We start from the raw sequence: 21,075 nt of genomic DNA, 5'->3' as shown, positions 1-21,075 counted from the left end.
CCAGTCTCAATTGCCTTTAATTTTCTGAAGGACAAATTTAAAAATAATAATAATTATAAATCAGCCTCCCTTACTAAAAATTCTAGACACATGGTATTGGTATTATCTATATGACCAATAAACTGACAAGCTATCTGGATGGATGGATGATGGATGGATGGATGATGGATGGAAGCATAATGGATGGACAAAGTTTGGGTACAGTGTGGCATAGCGACACAAGCACCCTTCTAGGAATCAGGTAATCTGTTTCCTCAAATTTCATCCATAAACAAAGATTTAATGAATATCTGTTATTAGATAGCAGTTTTTATATTTTGTCAATTGGAGGGAAAATATTCCATGGAAAATATTCTGATCTTCTCTAAGAGAAATAAAGATAGAGAGAGAAAAAAAGGAAGGAAAAGGACAGAGGAAGGTAGGAAAGAAAGAATGAAAGAAGGAATTTTCATTCATTTGATTGCCTTTTAAATAGAGCTTAAATGCATAAATGCATAATGGTATTAAATGTATAATGATACCGATATCAATACCTTCTGGACCAGACTCTGGGCATCCTGGACCTCATGTGTTTGAGAGACTAAACACCTGTGCATGTGCAGGAAATAGCCCTGTCCTAAAAACCAAGAGACCCAGGTGCTCGTTCATCTGCCTCAGCCATCAATTCTTCATTTAATTTCCCTAGGTCTTGTCCTTAAATGACAAGGGAAAAAAGCATATATTCACTACCCTACAAATCTGATAGGAGAATCAAGAGAAAAAGCACAAATTGTTGAATAAATGTATTAACAGTGTACAGTCCCATAAGAGGTGAGGCCAAAACACCTTATCTTCCAAAGCATTCCTCATCAGAAGGCACAAAACTCTCCTGTGCTGGCTAAAGTGTAGCCAGTGCTAGGGAAACCCACCATGTGTCACAGGGCGTGACGCTCTCTAACCTTGATTTTCCAGTGGTTCAACCCAGGAACCCTGATGCACCACTATCTGATGTTGAATGCCACTTGCAGGGGTTTCAAGAGATGGGGGCTCCCAGGGAACATAAGGTATTTCAGTTCATCAGGGCACCTCTGCATTCTTCCTTGTGAGGGACTTGTTTACTGAGGAGTAGTCAGGCAGGTTTTTCAGAACCAGTCTATCCTACCCATCCTTCAAGGCCCAGGTCAAAAGCCACCTCCTCCACAAAGTCTCTATCAGTCCTTCCCTGGGCAATCACAACATATCTGCTTTTATGGAATTGTTTGGGTTAGCAAATTATAAGCTTATTGAGTACAGGGAACCCTATCTTTACTTTCTTATCTCCATTTTACTGGTACTCACGAAAAGTATGTTGAATGAGAAACTGCATTCAAGGGCAATGTTCCTCATTCTTTCCCTTCATTGGGACTCCCGGTAAGAATCGAGATCATACAAACTCACACAAAACTGAAAGAGATGTTTTATAAAGTAATATTTACCCTTTTGCATGCAAGACATTCTGATAATTTCTATATTGTCCAATTTCCATATTTAAAGTTGCTGTTTGAGATTCACTTAATTGATTTCAGGACCTTAATTTAGGGATCCTGACCCATAGTTTGAAAAACAAGGCTCTAGTCAAGACGTACCTTTATTCTCTTTTTCTTACGTCTTTCTCCCTCAAAAAGAAAAATAGAGCCTGTACAAAAAGCATATAAAACCCTAAAAGTTCTTAACCAGTTTAAATTTGGGAAGGGTCAAATGATGCCTCACTTGCCTAAAATTCAAATCCCATTGAGAAGGCACATGACAGCCTGTGCGGAGGGGAGGGTCCACAGGGCCACCCCTGCAGCTAGCAGAGACAAGCTGTGGTCTGGATTTTAAATAGTATTAGTGTGTTACACATATATATGACTGATAACTAAAAATGAAACACTGATTGCCTTGATTATAATATATATACATTTTAATGTTTACAGACACTACCTACCAGGTTGCTTTTCCAAAAAAGTCACCACTAATTTATACTTCTAACAACAGGGTAGGACCAGACCCAGTTTCCTCTTGCTCTGCCTGAAATTGATGTGATCAGTCTTTTCAAGTGGGCATTTCTCACTTTTCTGTTCCTCGGGGTCAACCACCAGGACCTTTCCTCTGGACCTAGCGTGGTCCCAGGCACAGAGCAGAGGCCCCGGCCACGCTGGGGGGCAGGAGAGCGCCGCACAGAGCTAATGAGGCCCTGCCCGTGTGAAGGACTGCTCCATCTGGGCTTTAAAACACATTCCTGATGGGCCTAATTTGCTCTCCAGGCACTAAGGAGGCTTTCTCGGGTCTAAAAAAACTGCTGTAAATCCCATCCATAAAGGGGACAACCACATGACTCCATTTTCCTGCTTGTTTCTGAATCGCTGTCTTATCTGTCTTCCTCTCCTTTTCCCCTTAAAATAGTTGGCTTTACGGTTGTCTGTGCACAGTCATGTGATAAGCAGTGATAAAGACAAATTTTTAAAGAGCTGAGTAGGGACAGGAAAGCAAAGAGAAAGAGACGTGTTCTCTTGTGCCAGGGGGTGGGCTTCTAAGACATCAGTTTCCTAGAAACAAAGCCCACAGATCGATTTTAAATCTTCAGCCCCAACAATGTGCAAGAGTGGGGCAGACTGTTTGGCTAAGAAACCTAAATGCTGCTCAGTGTGATCAGGGACTTGGGGAGAAAAGGTCTGAGTCCCACTCTAGTCCCTGCCAAGAGGCACCCTCTATCTTCAATGGCCCCATTTGTAAACTTCGATGCACATGCCCTGCCCCTCCCCAAATTCCAGACTGGTTCATCATTATCACTACTCACACGTGACATGTGGCACTCTTCAGAGGTATATTAAATGGGTCTCACAACCCAATGAGGTAAGCAGAGCCAATATGACTATTCCCATTTTACAGTTGAGGAAACTGAAGCTCAGAGAGGTCTCATTTCATCCTCAAAGTCACACAGCTCATTAGTGGAAGAGCCAAGTCGGTGAAAAATAAACAAGCAAACTGTGAATGCAGCACTTTGTGACTGTATACTAGCCTATAAATGCTTGAAAGCCGGCTGCAAATACAAACTTAGCAAACCACAGCCATTTCCTATGTAACTCATTATAATGAGAGCTACCATCTGTCTAAGACACATCCTTCAGATGAAAAGCAACCCCTAACCCCAAGCAACCCTCAGTCACATAAAATTAAATCAAATGGATTCTTCAACAACATAATGAGCCCCAAACCACATAATCTACAATTTATTCTTTACAATAGAATTAAAATAACAATAGCCAACATTTTTATGTGCTTATCATGTAACAAGCACTTTTCTAAGCACTTTATATGCATTATATTATTTATTTCAAACAACACAATTAGATAGATATTATCGGCTTTGTTTTACAGATGAAGAAATAAAGGTTCAGAGAGGTTAGACAATTTGTCAAAAGATTGCACAGCTGGTTCCGTGGTGGCATCAGGATTAGAACCCACCTCCTTCTCATGCAAAGCCCTTGCACTTAACCATGGTGCCCCCTGTTTCAATATCTGGTAGCTGGGCTACGTCCTTTTTTCACTTTTTTAAAAAGTTAAAATAATAGGAGAAACTACATGGAAAGGGGAGGGGACATATGGGAACTCTCTGTACTTTGTGCTAGATTTTCCTATAAACCTAAAACTGCTCTAAAAAATTAAGTTAATTAATTTTAAGAAATAATGCAGAAGTAAAAGATAAAAGTCCTCCCCATGTATCAGCATCCTCCCTTGTCTTTTCCTTTTTTAAAGTACATTTAGGTGTGCATGTTTGCACACACATGCATGCACGTGTGTAATTTTCTTATACTATATTAAAGTAAAATACCACTAAGACATTGAAGGAAGGAGACTACCCCAGTGCAAATATCTAAAGAACATCTGTTATTTACATAAACATTATTATAATTTCATGTTAAAACTTTATTTAACCAATCAAGTATCTATTATGTACAAGGCAATATGCAAAGTGTTAGCACAAAAAGGCAGGAGTTTTACTCTCAGGAGCAAACACTTTCTGTCTCTGCTAGAGAACAGACAGAAAGCATCCAGTCATCAACACTAGGTAATTTTTTAATGGAGGGCACAAATAGTGTTACCGTAGTCCCAAGGGCCAAAAGAGCAGAAGCCTGGTGGGAACGATCACCAAAAGAAGAGGGAGATTTGGACGGGTGGATAGAGTAGTCCAGGGATGGGGATACTGGGGTGCAGAGCACAAAGAAGGGAAAGAAAGAAGCTGGGTATGGAAGACACAAACAAGTGCTCATGCAGCACGTTCCTGCCCTGGAGGATGAGGGATCCGCTTGGCAGAAATGGAAGGGGGTGGGGGGTGCAAACCATGCAGGGCCCTGAACATCTGGTGAGAATGCCTACTCCACTCTGTAGGCACGTGGGGCTGGGCAGGAGATGATCGTTGCTTCTGAGCACCACGAAAGGGTATTTAGTGTCATCATCTGGTACAACTCTTAGCCAAATCCCCTGGATTCCAGGGAACCAGACTAACAAAGATACAAAAACCAATCCTAAGCTGTCTCCATGAATTAATACTCAGGCACCTGGAGCTTAAATGAGATGAGATATTCTTTTCTAAAATGAAGAAAATATTTTTTAAGCCAGGTAGGTGGTCAGGGCCAAACATTATGTGCCTGCTGTGAGTGGAGCCCTGATATTCACCATAGGGGGAGGACAGATGTGGGGTCCTACAGCTGGCTAATAGGAGGGATGAACTTCAAACTTTAAGGCAGGAGGCCTCCTCCATGACTCTAAGGGCTCTCGAAAGGGGTTCCTGATCAAAAACATATTCTCTACTGTTGGCTAAGGCTGGGATTATTTTAACATGAAGCTAAATGTCCCTCCTCTGCCCTCAGAGTGACAAGAAGACAAGCAGATCCATTCCTGGGCATGTTGCATTAGTGGGGCTGTGGGGAACAGAGGCCCAGGTTGCCAGCTTTAGCAAATAAAAATAGAAGGCCCAGTTACATTTGAATTTCAGATACACAATGAATACTCTTTTAGTATAAATATGTCCCATGCAATATTTAGGACATATGGCTAGCTAAGAAAAAAAGTATTCATTGTGTATCTGAAATTCAAATGTAACTGTGCATCCTGAATTTCATCTGGCAACTCTGGGCTGAGAGATATAGGATGGGTGTCACAGAGGAGCAAAGGAGACAAAGGAGCTTGGGTACCAAATACAAACTTTTTTATCTACTTCAAGACATGGAAACTCTGCAGAAGCTCACAGTAGCTCATCAATGGGGCACAGAGTTGATGCTTCAGCGCCCCAGCACTTTGACCTGCATTTATGTTATTTAATCCTCACAGCAACTTGACAAGCTATGGAAGATGACTATTATTAACCCTTTCATAAATTGGAAAACAAAAGTTTAAGGAGCTTGCGTGAATTTTTTCAAAGTCACAAAGCTACAAAGTAGAAAAACCAGACCTCCAGCTCCTGGATGAATTCTGAAGAAGGTATTAAAAGAAGAAAAAGGACTTCCTTTTTGTTGAAAAGGAGAATAAAAAGCAATTTCTGAGAAATAGTCTCCAACGAAGGTCAAATGAGCTATTTGCTACATTTGTTTTTGTTACTTAAATGTAAATTATCTAAAATGAAATTTGAGCTTACGATAAAGTGTCTTAACAGACAATTAACAAGTAAATGCATAGTTCTTATGAAAGTACAGTAATCTTTTCAAAAGGCTGACTATCTTTCAACTCCTTAGCCATTCTGACATCATGGTCAAAAGCAAAATCTTGCTCTCTAAATGGAGCACCTTTGTGCACTGCCCAAATTTGGGCTAGGACAACAGAACAATTGGTGTGCGCTGCATTAGACACTGGGCTTATATAAGGGACACCTGGTAGGAAAATGAAGTCAGATGCTTTGGCCCAGAGAAATGGAGCATACACCTGATCCACAGAAAAACAGGCTGTAAAAAAAGCCTCAAAATTCAGTTGCCACACTAGGCCCACAAGCTAATGCAGATGATGTTTAGTTCAAAATACCACACTGTCTCAGCTTTTCAAAAATTCAAGAGGGAGCGATGTATCAGGTATGCCCATCCACTGGGATGGAAGCCATCCCAAGGACAGGTAATCCCTGTTCCCTTCACCTCCCACCCCTGGAACTGCTTAAGAAGGGCAAAGTGTGGAATTCTAGTTCTGCACACTTGTAATTCAGCAAACCCAATTTTTGCTGCTAGCTCATTTCAGAGAGGGAAGGAAGTAGAGACTGGAAAAGGTTTTGCTGGCAACCTCTCAGTTGGTTATTACTAACAAAATCTTCAGACAAAAGCACAATTTTACCTGAATCTAATAATAAATAGTAGCCACAGATAATTACCAATAATATTATAATTACCACTTGTGGGGAACTTGCTATAAGCCAGGCACTTTTACATGTTTTATCTAATATTACAATAAAACTACAAGATAACTATTACTCCCATTTTTCAGATGAGGAAGACCAGTACAGATAGGCCCAATAATTTGCCCAATATCATACAGCCAAAACTGATAAAACTAGAATCCAAACCCAGGACTGACTGACTCCAAAGCCATGCTACTTTTTTAGATCCATGAACTTGGACAAACCACCATCCAATTACATGAGGATGCAAAGTTATTCTCCATCCCCATCAGGCCCATCAAAAAATAAACAAAAGAAAATTAACTAGAAGTGCAGCACAGGAGATTGAGGTTAGCCCTCAGCATAGATTTCCTTCATAAGCAAGAGTTCAATATATCATGAGTGATTTTGTTCAACTTTGCTCCGAGCAAAGTTCCTAGAACGTGGAAAGTATTCACTATGTATTTGTTGAATGGCTGGCTGGCGAGATGGATGGACAGATTAATGAATGAATATCCATTCTATCCACTGTTCCCTTTCTTTGGACAGCTTGTTTTATGGGAGTTTTTTTTTTTAAATGAATCAATTATTTTTGGATTGCTTTCCTACTTTAATCTTACTGGTCTCCTGACTTCCCTCATAAGTCAAAGTGCTAACACCACTTGTCCAGCATTTTCTATGCTCTTCTTCCCATTTAGAGGGGCTTCCTTCCCTGTCTATTTAGATCCCATTTTCCTCAAGGCCTGGCTCAAAGTCTTACCAAGGAGCCTCTGCCAACTGTTAGAACCCACATGAATCCCCCTCTCCTTTGAATTTCCATAGTTCTTCAAATTCAGTTTCATGAAAGGGTGTTAATCTTGATTTTCCAAATGGCCCACTTGAAGAAAGTCCATTTCTGCTTTTATCTAATTATAATGTTTCCAAAATATGTCCGCAAAACACTCACTCCTAATGTTTCCTAAATAAGAGCATTCTATGATAAAATACTTTCGGGAAATATCTAAACAGGGGTGTACAACTCCTTTTGCTACAGACCATCTTGCAATCTTTAATACACCAATGTGCATTTGACTCTGTAACATTTCCCAACCTCTTTGATCAGAGAGACCTGACAATATTGTAGGGCTCCTGGAAAGACAGCCTAGCAAACCCTGGTCAATGATATGATCTGTCCTTGACGGTTAATTGATGCTTCTTTGAGCTACCTAAAATGGTTGAGATAATCATCAGTGCAGAAGGTAGAGAGAGAGATTCATAGACCTTAAGTTCTAGAAATCCTGTTTGCTTGTTTGTTTTCACAATACCCTTTGAGTGGCTCAATGTTACAGAGAGAGGGCTCCATTTAAAACATAAATTTATTTTTTGTGGGCCTTGAACTGTAGGTAAGAAGCAAGCTATCAAAAATAGCTTTGTGACTTCAATTGCAACAATGAAGAAGGATCAGGAGGGGAAAAAGCAGAAGCTGGCAGTTTTACAGGGGAGACAGGACTTAGCTTCATGGAGAACAATAATGATAAAATATTACCAAGCACTAGGTTGAACATAGCCAAGGCCCAAAATGTAGGGTGCAGAGAGTTGAGTCAGGGTCATTTTTAACAGGTGTCTTACAGAGCATCTGGACTATCCTAACTCCTCATTTCACAGATGTGGAACCTAAAGTCCAACACCACTGATCAATGAGAGTCACTTGACTCCCCATTCAATAAATTTCCCAGGGAAGAAGAATAGTATTAGCTAATTCAATCCTGAAGAGGAGAGCTCTAGGTGTCCCTAGGCTCTGAAAGAATTGTGATAAGCTCTCCTTCTCAGTTGTCATTTTACATACCAGTATATTTATGGTATTCCTTGATTAATATTATGTTTCCTACTATATGTTCCATGAGAGCAAGGACCAGCTCTTGGCATGGTGCCTGGCATATAAGGTATTCAATAAATATTTGCCAAATGGATGAAAGGATGGCCAGACAATGAATTAATACACCCCTCTGTCCACTGCTTAGAATCTTTTGTGAATTCTACCTTCTTTTCTTTTCCAGCACTGTACCAGATGATGAACTTCTAAGAACACAATCTAAGTCTGATTAAAGAATGCTTCCTATCTGAACTTCTACAAAACAGACACCAGCGAGGTAGCCTCTCTCATTCAACCAACAGATGAATGAGTAGGTGACATGGACTTCCAGAGTGGCTCAAACTCTGATTAGAGGAGGATGCTTCCTGCTCATGAGATGCTTATATCTGCCTGGGGAAAGAAGACTGGCACCAGGAGATGCCATAGTCTTAAAAATCAAACTTATTTAAGAAGGATATAAGCAAAATCATAGACTATTTTTCTCTTCAATAATTAATTATAGATTAACCCACCATAGATTTTTCTAAACTTTCTTGAGCCTGATTTTCAGTCTTTTCTATCTCTTGGGCTCAGGAACTCACTGAGTCTACTTGCTGGCAAATAAAGGTGACTTTTCACTGCTTAAAACTACCTCTCTGAGATTTCAAGCTGAGGTAGAGGGAACAGGGATTGCGGGGAGAGGGGAGGTCCTCATTTCAGCACTTGGGTCTGGTGCCAGGCTCCTGTTTTTCCTCGTCCTCCCCAGCCCAGTGTTACGGATTTCATTTCTATTCCCTCTGAAATTTCCATTTTGTTTAGATGTCAGTGAGTTACAATGACAACAGTATGTTCCTGTCCTCTTGGTTCTCCCAGCACAGTGCAGACTTTTGGCCAGTTCACATGTTTCTGCCAGAAAACTAAATTTCAAACAGGTGCAGCCCTGCTGATTAACACTATAATAGATTGTAATTACTTAAAAAGCCCGTATATACCCGGAGGAACTTGGAGAGAAATATAATGTTTTGCCAAGTGTAGCTTTTATTTATGTAAAATACTGCAGGCCTGCTCTGGAGTTCTTTTAGCCTAAGTGAAACCCCTAGAAGCTTTGTCTGCACATGCCTCAATGAGCTCTGTGAGTTCTGGCGCTGGAATTTGAAATTTCATTTCTTGTTGCTGCCAATCACAAAGGGTTTTGTATTTAAAGCCCTGATAAAAAAATTTAAACTTGATTTAAACTTTGCAAATGGAGGACAAGTGGGCCCTTGTCTTCTCTCCTCACTACAGCACATTGCACAGGCCCTGGGTACCCAGAGGATTGTTTATGGAATTCACTCAACTGCTTACCATCCTGGTGTCCTCAACTGGATTCCATGTCCCCCAGAGGCAGGAACTCTATATACACAACTTTTGTTTTACCAAACTCCAATATCTACCATAGTGCTAGATCACAGTAGGGGCTGGGGGACTACACACCTGTTTAATTAAATTCATTCATTCATTCAACAATGTGCCAGGCACTGTTTTGGTTGCCAAAAATACCGCAGTGAACAAAAAATTGTGCATTTCTATAACTTCTATTCAGGTGTTAGAGATAAATAATAAAGATAAATAAGAAAACTATATAGTGTATCAGGTAGAGATAAGAACTCAGGAGCAAAAATAAAGCAGGAAAAGAGCATATAGGGTAAGGAAAAAGGGTGAAATTTTAGATAGGATTGCCAGAAAAGGCCTCACTGAGAATGTAACATTTGAGTAAAGAGCCATGAGGATATCCTGGAAAGGAGCATTCTAGAAATATGGAATAGCAAGTGTAAAGACTGAGGCAGGAGCATGGTGAGTACGTTTAAGGGGTGCCGAGTGGGCCAATGTGTCTGGAAAGGAAAGAACAAGGGGAAGAGTAGTGAGGTGTTGGGGTCAGAGAGGTCATAACAGGAGGCCTGACTTTGTTGGTTTTGCAGATTATGGTAAGGACTTAAGCTTTTACCCGGAGGGATTCGTGAGCAAAATGACAGGATCTGAGAAGTTGAGGCAACGTGGAACCAATTAGGAAGCTGTTGAAATAACCCAGGGACGAGATTAATAGTGACTTGGGCCTCAGTGGTGTCAGCAGAGGGACAGAAAGTGATCCCAATGTGGGATATATTCTGAAGGTAGGAACTACAGATGTCGCTGATGGATTGAACAGGAAGCACGCAAGAATGAGGGGCACTGAGGATGGCTCCTCAAGGTTTTTGTCCTGGGCAATTGGAAGGAGGGAATTGTCATTTCTTGAGCTGGGGAAGACGAGCTTAGATTGGGGAGGAGGAAATTAGGTGTACGGTATTAGACATTTTCAGTTTAAGATGCCTTTTACACAATCAAATGGCAATGACAAGAAGGCAGTCCCATGTGTGAGTTCTAGAGTTCAAGAGAAGGTATGGGCTGGAATTAGGAATTTAGAGTCAATAGCATTGAAAATGTATTTAAATCCATGAACCTACATGGAGTTTGTACAATAAAACCAAAATAACAGCTCCCAAATACCCCCATTTCCAATTACTTATGTGCTTCAATAAGTAATTAACCTTTGTCTTCAGTGGCCCCAATTCCTAGACTTTCCAAAACAATCTCATTTCAAGTAATTCTATTATTTTCAAAAGGGCAATTTGGTAAGAGTAGCTAAATTAAATTATTTTTAGACTATGTAAGACTTTTCATATAAATACATTCACAGATCAAGGAGAAAAATATCTTTCACTGAACCATATGTTCTGATTTAAGATTCTAAAACTACGAACACACACATAACTCTTCAAATATTAATAAAATTGCTGAAATGTATTGTAGCCAGACCTGTTCCTAAAAGCTTTACAGTTCTTTATTTAATTTGCACAACAACCCTGAAAGGTAAGAACTATTATACTCCCATTTTATAGATGAAGAAACAGGCTTAAAGAGCCTAAGTCATGTGCCCAAAGGCACACAGCTAGTGGGTGGCAAAGACATACTATAGTTAGAACTCACTGATTCCAGGGAAAGGGTCCACTGAGGAACTGGGAAACTGATGTTCTCAAATATTCACTAAATCTGCTCTTGGTCAAAGATACCAAGAAGGAGAAACGGACAGAGAAATAACCCTTGACTGCCCACGAAGCTGGAGCTGACTGTCTCAGGGCCTCAACTCTAGGGGCCCAATGCCAAGAGGCTGTCTGTGATAGCACTGGACCAAGAACTACCACTTCAAGTAGTTGTTAAGCAACCAACTATGTTCCAAGGGGAGCAATATTGAATTAAATGCTATTATAGGAGTAAGGAAAAGGGAGAGACAGCTGGACCCTCAGCTGCTGGCGGATGAGTTCAGGGGGTAGGAGCACACATTCATTGAGCAGTTACTAAGGGCCAGGCATTAGTCCACGCACTCTATGTGCAGTAACACATTTAATCCCCACAACAACCGCATTTCATTATAGGCAGGTACATTTACTATCATCCACTTTTTACAGAAGAAGAAACAGAAAGGTTAAGTTGCTCGCTAAAGGTCATGAAGGTGGTAGGTGGAAGTGGTGGGATTCAAGGCCAGTCCCACCAGCCTGAGCTATGCCTTTAACCAAGGGGACCTGGACCATTCCCAGCCCTTCCATACCTCCTTAGTGGGCCCTTCCCACCTCACTCCTTTAAATGATAATGGAGATTTTCAGAGATTCTTTAAGAAAATTTCCCTGCACATTTCTGAAAGATGAAGATATGCCCTAGGACAATATATCAAAGTGTGGTTAGGCCACCGACCATAGGAGACTCAGCAGGGGACCTGTCTAACCCAGGCTCCACCCTGGGCATCAAATCAGAATGGCTTGGGGCTCTGTAAGACTGCCCACCCCCAGCAAGTCTGGTGGGCCAAAGGGGAAGCAGCCCCGAAGAGCCCAACCTCTCCAAACCAGATATAGGCCTATGCCCCAGGGTCAGCAGGGGTATGATAATTTGGAGAAGCCCCATCAATGGGCTACTTTGGAAAAATGTAAACACTTCTAGTGTTCCATTCATTGCCAAATGAGACCGCCAGACTGAAGTGAACTATTTTGGAGCCTGTAAAAAACTGGCTTCTTCAGGACCTGTATAATAATCAGCTCAGTAAAAAACCCTCTCTGGGGCTGGCCCCATGCTAGGTTTAGGGAATATGACAATAATAATTGTAGTAGTTAAACATTCACTGAGCAGTTACTAAGGGCCAGGCATTAGTCCACGCACTCTATGTGTACGAACACATTTAATCCCCACAACAACCCCATTTCATTATAGGCAGGTACACTTACTATCACCCACTTTTTACAGAAGAAGAAAGAGAAAGGTTAAGTTGCTCACTAAAGGTCATGAAAGTGGTAGGTGGTAGCAGTGGGATTCAAGCCCCAGCAGCCCGAGCTATGCCCTTAACCACTCTGGGGAAGTGCCTCTCAAACGATGACTTTCTATCATTACCATTGTATTATGAGTGCCTCTTCTACAGGACAAACCAAGGGGGTGACACAAACCAAAGACATCTTCAGAGGTAGGGCAGTAGAACAAAAGGGGAACTGAGCTTGATATATAGACTATTGGGGCAATGATAGAGCAAAATCCAACGTGTGAACCGATGGCCAGCTATGACCTGCAGGCAGCCCTCAAAGCCCTGCCTCCCTACCCCTGTCCTAAATGCAATGCCACTCCATCCAGCCTTCATCCAGCCTCCGGTTCTAACATGAATCCCAATACTCCAGTTCTAACATGAATCCCAATCCCAAACCCACACAGTTATCCTTATAAATCTTGCTTTAAGAATTATAAAGTTCTACAATAAAATTTCAGGACATATCTATGTATGAAAGTTTGATCCATTAATAACCTGGAGCCCTCTCCTGCCTGCAATTTCTATTCCAGCCCGAAGTTTCTCAAAACAAGCCAGAATCTCCAGGACAGCTTGTTAAAAATGCAGATTCCCAGCACTTAGCTTATCCCCAAACCACAGCATCAAAAGCTCTGAAGGTGGGGCCAGAGGATCTATATCTTTATCACTGGTGTGATTCTTACGCACACCAAAGCCTGAGTGGTGTTATTATGCAGTTCCTGGAAGCCCTAGCCATAGCAATACTGTTATAATGGATTCTGCTTCAAGCACCAGCAAAATCTTTCCTCCTCTTTGTAATGAGCTATCTCTAAAGCAACCCCCTTTGTCATCATAACCGAAATGTCTCTCATTATCTGGAGCATAATTAGCCGGGCTTTTACACATTCTAGAATCCACCTCAGTTTTCTAAACTTTCTCCCACTCCAGTGTTTCAAAAGTGTGGCTCCACATAACTAATGATGTTAAGAGGCACCTGGAATGAACTTTTTATTTTAGAATCACGTTTATTTTATTATGATAAAGAAAAATTGCAACTATAATAACCAAACCTGTGATTTCATGTATAGTGGGAATTAAGAAAAGACTAAGTGGAAAATAAAAGAATCAATTTTTTAAAACATTAAGTAAATAATCACACTGGCAGTACTCAGATAAAAGTCTTAAATTTGGGAAACCTTACCCTGCCTTGTCTTTCCTAATTAGTACCCTTGGTTTCAGCCCTAATTATCCACTCTCTGGCCCTGACCACAGGCATTCTCTGTCTTTATTCCACCAGTGTCCATGCCCAGAACACTGTCCTTTCTTGTAGATACTTCCTTAAATGATACCTACTGTTTCACACCCAGGTCATGCCTCCTCCCAAGAGTCCTCCTGGATTCTTCTGGCTCTCCGAGCACACTCTCTTTTTGAACTCTTAACATGTTTATGATACCACTCATTTGGAACCTAATTGCTACATAGGTGTCTACATGAATCTGCTTAGTGTCATCTCTCTAGTGAAATGGAAGCCCTTTGAGAGTAACCCATAGCCTCTTCTACCCCTGGAACACCTACAGTGCTGCGCTTCTCTGCTTGGATCTGAGCACAAAACAGGAGCTCCATGAATACATGGGAATTCCAAGTGCAGCTGAATTCAATGTTCTGCAGCAATGAGAGAAGCAGTGGCTTCCTGCTCTGCACGTGGCCTTACTTCAGGCCAGATTTCTCAGCTACACCTGAGAAAGGGTGTGTCTCTCCGTTGCTGCCACGTAAGGAAGCAGAGGCCTGAACCCAGGCATCCTATCAAAAGGAGTGAATCTGTGGGTGTACCCTGGATTATGGGAATGGGAAAGGTGAATTTAGTCAGCCCAGTTGCGACTTGTCTCTGTCTCAAAGGGCCAGTCACCTGTGCTGATGCATCCCCATGTTCAGTCTGGGGGGACCAGAGTGGCCACAGCATCCTCTAGTGAAAACCCCCTAGATCAGCAATCAGAACCAGCTCCACTACTTGATTCCTCCTGTGACTCTGGGCTTCTCTGCGTCTCACGTTTTTTAATCTGTCCAATAGCTGTCATACCTAATTCACACTTGCTATAAGGCAAAAGAGAGAATGATTTTGAAAGCACTTTAAGTTATTACACACAATAGAAATGTCAGGGACACAGCATATGAATCTGGTGGCTCTGTTTACCAGCACCCCCAGACAAGTGCTAGACAATAGGAGGTGAGGGCCCTACCTGCAACCCACCTGTGCTGGTCATGTGACCTTGGGTGCCCACTTAGCTTCTCTGGAACTCACTGTCCTCATCTGTAAAACTTGCCCATGCACTAGATGATCTGATCTAGGGCCAAGTCCAACATGAATTTGAGAACCTTAGAAAATGATAACCAAGTAAGTAGTTACCACTACAGGCTTCACCGGAAGTGCTGAAGTACCCAGAGTCTGGGGTGGACCCCAGCAAAGCATCACCAGAGACACACAGACACTCTTGCTCCAGCTGACATGCGTTCTGTGGGAAAGTGCAGTCCTGCCGTTCATCTTCTCTGCTCTGCCCCGCTGTCCAGGCCCCTCCTCTGCACACACTGCAGAAGGCCCCATGTCCCAGCTACCATGGGCAAGTTGTTTTCTTCCTCTTTCTGTTCAAAAACAACAACAACTTCAAAATCACAGGTTTTGGCCAGTTTCAGTGGCTCACGCCTGTAATCCTAGCACTTTGGGAGGCTGAGGAGGTGGGAGGATGGCTTGAGACCAGGAGTTTGAGACCAGCTGGGACAATGGGGAGATCCCATCTTGACAAAAAATAGGAAAATTAACTGAGAGTGGTGGTTCGTGCCTATAGTCCCAGCTACTTGGGAAGTTGAGGCAGGAGGATCACTTGAGCCCAGGAGTCAGAGGCTGCAGTAAGCTATGATGATACCACCGCGCTCTAGCCCAGGCAACAGAGTGAGACCCTATCACACACACACACAGACACACACACACACAAAAATCACATGTTTTTAGATCTGGCTCTGAAATTAGTTATCCCTAAGGTTCCATGGTGTAATGGTGAGCACTGTGGACTCTGAAATTAGTTACCCCTTCTGCCCCCACCCCCCAGACATGCACAGCTTCCATGAGCAAAAGGCAGAAAGGCCATGTGTGGAAAGGAAGCAGGGAATGAGTAGGAACTCCGGTGGGAGGAGAGAGGTGGAGGTGAGGGGCATCTGTGAAATGGAATGGAATGGCACTGAGTTCTTTGGGATTCCATAAAGCTTTGCTCGCTTCCCAAAGTGCAAGCCACACATCTCCTAGAGTTGTACTCCTGTGGCTTGTTGGAGCTTCCCTGTGAGCCCTGTAACCATGGTTTCAGGCAGACTACATCACAGCCATGAGCATAAAAAGAACAGGCTTTTTCCTATTTTTCCTTAAACCTTCGTGTCCTTGAAAAAATATGTAGGGTGATATGCCAAGGTGATTCATACACAACCCCTGACCCCTAGAACACTCATGAAGCTATCTGTTTTTCAACAGATAGCGATCCCTCTACATACCTTCATGAGACCTAGCTATCTCTCTTTCTGTGTATACCAAAGAACCTGAAAATATATACATCCAGAGCAACACTTGCTCTTGGTAAAAACATGTAACAAACCTGAAAATACAGAAATCCATTTCCTAATTTAACACTTTCCCTCCAAGAACAGCTAAAACACAAGCTTGCTTCTCTCTGTCCAAGTGCCAAGGTTGAATGCATTTGGTTTATAGCACATCTCAACAAGGCCTGTTTCCAACTCCCTAATATTTTTACAATGTAATCACTTACCAGTTAACTCAATTTCAGATTTAGAAATAGTATTTCATTGCCCAGTATCTTGACAATCAAAACAGAGAAACAATATAACTTTCAGATTCAAAGCACTGATTTCCAATTACCCACAAGCAAAACCGTTTTTTTAAAATACCAGATTCATTCTGGATGGATGGGCAATGAATTAGGCAAAACAAGCTCAACTGATGTTTCTGGGACCCTAGAGGGGACATTTTGGAAGAGAACACATTTTTTCCTCTTGGATGTCAGAAGATGCGCTAACCACCACGGAGTAGAATAGAAACAAGCAAGCCTCCTCCAGGAGGGAAAAATAAAGTGACTCCTCACTCGGCTACGCAGGACAAAGCCAGGACGTGCAAGAAGCCTTCAGTCTAAGGCTCCACGTGCCTCTCCAAGGACGGAGGGACCCACCCACACACAATCACACACAGCCAGCCCACCACGCGCCTGCGGAAGACGCCGGGTTCTCGGCCAACCTTCAGCACCCGCAGCCGGGCTCTCCTGGCTTCCCAGCCCCTGCAGCACCCGCCGTCTGGAGGGCACGGAGGGGGCACAGGGCCATACCCTCCAAGTCTCATCTTCCTCTCCCCAATGCCTATTTCTCCCCAACTACGAAGTGAAGTGTGCCTCCCCAAGGAAACTGAGACTTACATGCACACACACACACACACCAGTCGTCAGTAAGTCCCCGAGCCCCACGACCAAGGCCAGCGAGTCTTTCCCAGAGACCCCCCCCAACCGGGTTCCCGGAAAGACCGGGAAGCGCCGAACTCACCCAGTCCTCGAAGTGGCGGCTCCCGTTCTGCAGCAGCTCCTCGAACTGGATGGTGCAGTTGGCCACGAAGTCGTCGTAGCCGATGGGGGCATCGTGAAAGACGGCCAGCTCGATCTTGCGCCCGTTGCACACATCGGTGACGAACTCGTCGTGCCAGGCCGGGCTATTGGTCTTCTGCTTGGTGGCCGTTTGGCCGATGCGCGAGTCGTCCACGTTGAGAGCAATGTAGGGGTCGAGAAGGAAAGTCTGCGGCCGGGGTCCCACCGCATGGCGCAGCGACCAGGCTGTGGGCTTCAAGCTCACGGCCTCGCAGATTTTGATCTTAAGAAGGCCATTGAACACTACCATGGTCGGGGCGGGGACTGGGGGCCGGGGTCACTCTGTCCGCCCCGAGGGCAGGAATGAAGAACCGACGGCCCCGGAGCTCCAAGCCACGGGGACTCCTGGGTCCCCTTTCGCCCCACCCCACACACTCCCTACACCTTGTGGCGTTGCGCCTTGGAGCGGGCGATTGTCAGCGAGTGCATGTATTTCCTAGCCGGGTTCCTAACGGAAAACACGGAGGGGGGGAGAGCTGGGGACGTCCGTGTTTGGAGTAAGTCTCTCCCCCCCTACCACCGGCGGCACCTCCAGAAGAGACGAGCTGTCGGCTCCGCGGCAACCGCGGGGGCTGCCTCTCTGCCTCGCTGGCTCTCCGGCTCCGGGCTGCGGGGAAGCGGGCGCCGCGCCCGGCGCTTACCTACCTTTCCGAAACATAATCCCGGGAAATTTCGATTCCGGGAGCGGGAGGGGGCGGTGGGACGGGGCGGGGACGAGAACCGGGGGCGCAGATTTCAACCCGGATCCTCTTCGCACACCCAGCGCCTGCCTCTGACCGCGCGGGGCGGGGGGTGGACCGAAGGATGTTCAGTCTATCCGGAGGGATGCATGTCGAGAGGAAATGGTCCTCCTCGGAGCCAAATTTTTAAAAATCCACAAGCCACACAGCCTGCCCGGGCCGCCGCCTCCTGGGCAAAGCAGCGCCGCGCCGGGGCCGGCGATCGGGAGGCGCCAGGAGCCCGGAATCTCACATCCGCGCGGGCTCGGGAGTCGGGGTGGCCGCCGCTCGGGCTCCGGGCAGGCCGGCACCGGGCGGTGCGCAGCGCGGCGGCGGGGCCGGGACGACGACTCGGCGCGGCCCCACCTCCCGGACGCCGGCGCCCGCCCGCCGCGCTCTCCGCGTCCCAGCTCTCGGCTGCCGCTCGCTCGCAGCCCGCCAGCCCGCTCTCCCCCGCGGTCTCCTCTCCCTCCGTCGGTGTGCGAGCGATCGCCCTCCCTCTAATGCAGGAAATGCGCAAAAGACGTCAGTGTGTGTGTGTGTGTGTGTGTGTGTGTGTGTGTGTGTGTGTGTGTGCACGCGCTCGCGCGCGCGCGCGCCAGGGTTTAGGGAAATAGAAAGTTTTGCCGGTTGGGGGAGCAATACGGAAAAAGTGAGCCGAGGAGAGAACGGCTGAAAGCGGGCGAGGCTGCCCGGGTCGCGGGGCCGGGCGGGCGAGCTGGGCAGGGACCCCAAGCCCGACCCCGGGGAGTGGCGGTGCCGGGCGGGGGCGCGAGTGCGGCGGGCTGTGGATGCGTTGTCTTCGGTCTCCACCGGGAGGCCAGCGGGCTGCGCATCTCTGGGGACTCTGCGGCCAACATTGTCTTTTAAAGCCCGGGGTAGAGGTGTGGCTGGGGGACGCAGGACCCTCCCCCAGCCCGGCCCCACTCGGGCAGTGGCCCCAAAGAGCAGCCTACAGAGTACTGGCCTGTCATTCTGTCCGGGGACGCTCTGCTCCGCGGCGGTGGGGGAGGGGGAGCGGGAGAGACGAGCAAGGCTCGGTGTGAGTTTTTAAACATGATTATTCTCTCTTCCCTTTCTTTGGGGACATTCTCCCCTTTGGGATCTGTCGTGGACTTCTCAGTCTGCGAGAACTTGTTGACAAGTGAAAGCTTGGTAGAACTCCGGCTGGGTTTGTGTGTCTGTTTATTTTTTACAAAGTGACTCTTCCTATTTAAGCCGGACCTTGTCTGTGCCCCTTTGGGGGACATAGGCTCTAATCAGCGCGCTGACAGCCGCCGGCCGGGCTGCGGGGGAAAATGGGGCGCGCCCTTCGGGGGCGAGTAGCTGTGCCCATGCTAATTTCCTCCGTAACCTTTAAACTCTTGCTGGAAGCCGCGGCGGCGGCTGGTCACGTGAGGCGAGCCCTGGGCTGCTGGGGAAGAATTTCCTCCGCGGGGAGTCGGGACGGGGAAGGCGGCCGGGAGAGGGACTGCCCCGCGCCCGGGGACTGGGAACCTGGGAGGGCGGGGCCGCGGCCCAGCTGGGACACCTGTGAGGGTTACGCGGGGAAGAGGTCCTCTCCGCAACCTGGAACCTGGGGAGATGTGCAGATGGAAAGCAAACCTCCACCGTCACCCGTACGTCAAGTCCAGTCAGGGAATTTGTAGGTATGGTGGCAAGCTGAGCGTTCATCTGGCAGGTCTGGCTAGTGCAGACCAAAATTTAAAGTCCGCCTCTGGATCACTTTTTCCTCAATGGAGAAAGGTTATCATTGCCTGTGGCTTTAAGGCTTAAAAGGCTTAAAGGCAAGGAAAGAGGCAGTGCCCTGGAACAGCAAACTATCAAGTGCAGCACATAGTTCCAAAAATGATCAGAAAATTCCCGAGGCCATTGTGGCAGATGCTGTCATCTCAAGAGCACCCGAAATAGATGCCTGCAGTCACCCTGGAGCTTACTAGTGTGGTCATCTCTCCGGGCCCACCCTGTTGAATAGGGCAGCTGAATAGGGTTGGTGCTAAGATACAGTCCCAGGGGCAATTGAGTTAATTCACATATAAAAAGTCAGGACTTTATAAGTTGCGCCTTACAAGGCCACTCCCACTAGCTGGAGGTATGATATGTTAAATACGTCAGTTTGACAAAGTATAAGCAAGGATATCCCCTTGCTGTTTAATTTTTATTTCCTTGATCATTAGAATTTTTCTCTCCTTCGTTCTTCCACCATTCTATTCTTAGAAGCCTTTTCCCGCTTCTGGGGCATGTGATGGAAGGCAATGGCAAATAGCACTGGATCTTCTGAAACGCATTTGTAGGGTAGGGCCAGCACTGAAATGAGATGGTGAGATACTTTTCAAAGACGCAAAAATTAAAGGGCATGAATAAACTCACTAATCAAGACTTAAATGCATTTTTGGTTTTTTGAGACAAGGTCTCTCTGTTGCCCTGACTAGAGTGCAGTGGCATCATCGTAACTCATGGCAACCTCAAACTACTGGGCTCAAGAGATCCTCCTGCTTCAGCCTCCCAAGTACCTGGGACTACAGGTGCACCATGACACCCCGCTGATTTTTCTATTTTTTGTAGAGATGGGGTCTTGCTATTGCCCAGGCTGGTCTTGAGCTCCTCTCCTAAAGTGATCCTCCTGCCTCCTCATCCTCCCAAAGTGCTAGGATTACAGGCTTGAACCACTGCTCTGTACCTAAAGGCAATATTTTTTTAAAAATAACCAGGATGAACATAATATCCAAATTTTAAATAATTCTAAATATTGCACTAAAATGTTATTTGTATTACTGACTTTATTGGCACCCCTTAAATTTTGTACTCAAGCTGAGTGCTTCATTTGCCTCATCCTAGTCCTAGCCCTGTTGCGAAGTCTAGAAAGTCAAGGATTTCATGAAGTTAGGGATCCTTGACTAATTGGTGTTTCATACCTTCTCACTACTTGCTTTGGGTGGGTCCTATCTTACATGCAAACAGAAGTACATGGGATTGAAAAACATTGACCTAAATCTCTCCTCTTTAGTATGTTAAACAGGAAATAAGTTTAGAATTAAGGACACACTGAACTTGAACTTTTTGCATATCATATTCTGACTTCCCTCTCCCCAGGTAAGACCCTCAAATATGTTAAATAGAATCTGTTACCATCTCTATGACTGTCT

At 45.2% G+C, this 21,075-nt stretch overlaps 1 protein-coding gene across 1 annotated transcript in view; it reads right to left on the bottom strand.

The window, feature by feature from the left end:
- The window catches only part of PRKCE (protein kinase C epsilon), a 462,687-nt gene extending 444,445 nt beyond the window's left edge, over positions 1 to 18,242 (bottom strand). Inside the window, exon 1 of the mRNA XM_045549528.1 lies at positions 17,113 to 18,242. Coding sequence (XP_045405484.1) covers positions 17,113 to 17,460 — 348 coding nt within the window. The 5' untranslated portion in view covers positions 17,461 to 18,242. The remainder of the gene's footprint in view (positions 1 to 17,112) is intronic.
- Positions 18,243 to 21,075: the final 2,833 nt, after the last annotated feature.

Source organism: Lemur catta, chromosome 4 (assembly GCF_020740605.2).
Source record: "Lemur catta isolate mLemCat1 chromosome 4, mLemCat1.pri, whole genome shotgun sequence".
Classification (NCBI taxonomy): domain Eukaryota; kingdom Metazoa; phylum Chordata; class Mammalia; order Primates; family Lemuridae; genus Lemur; species Lemur catta.
This window is presented reverse-complemented; position numbering and strand designations above follow the sequence as displayed.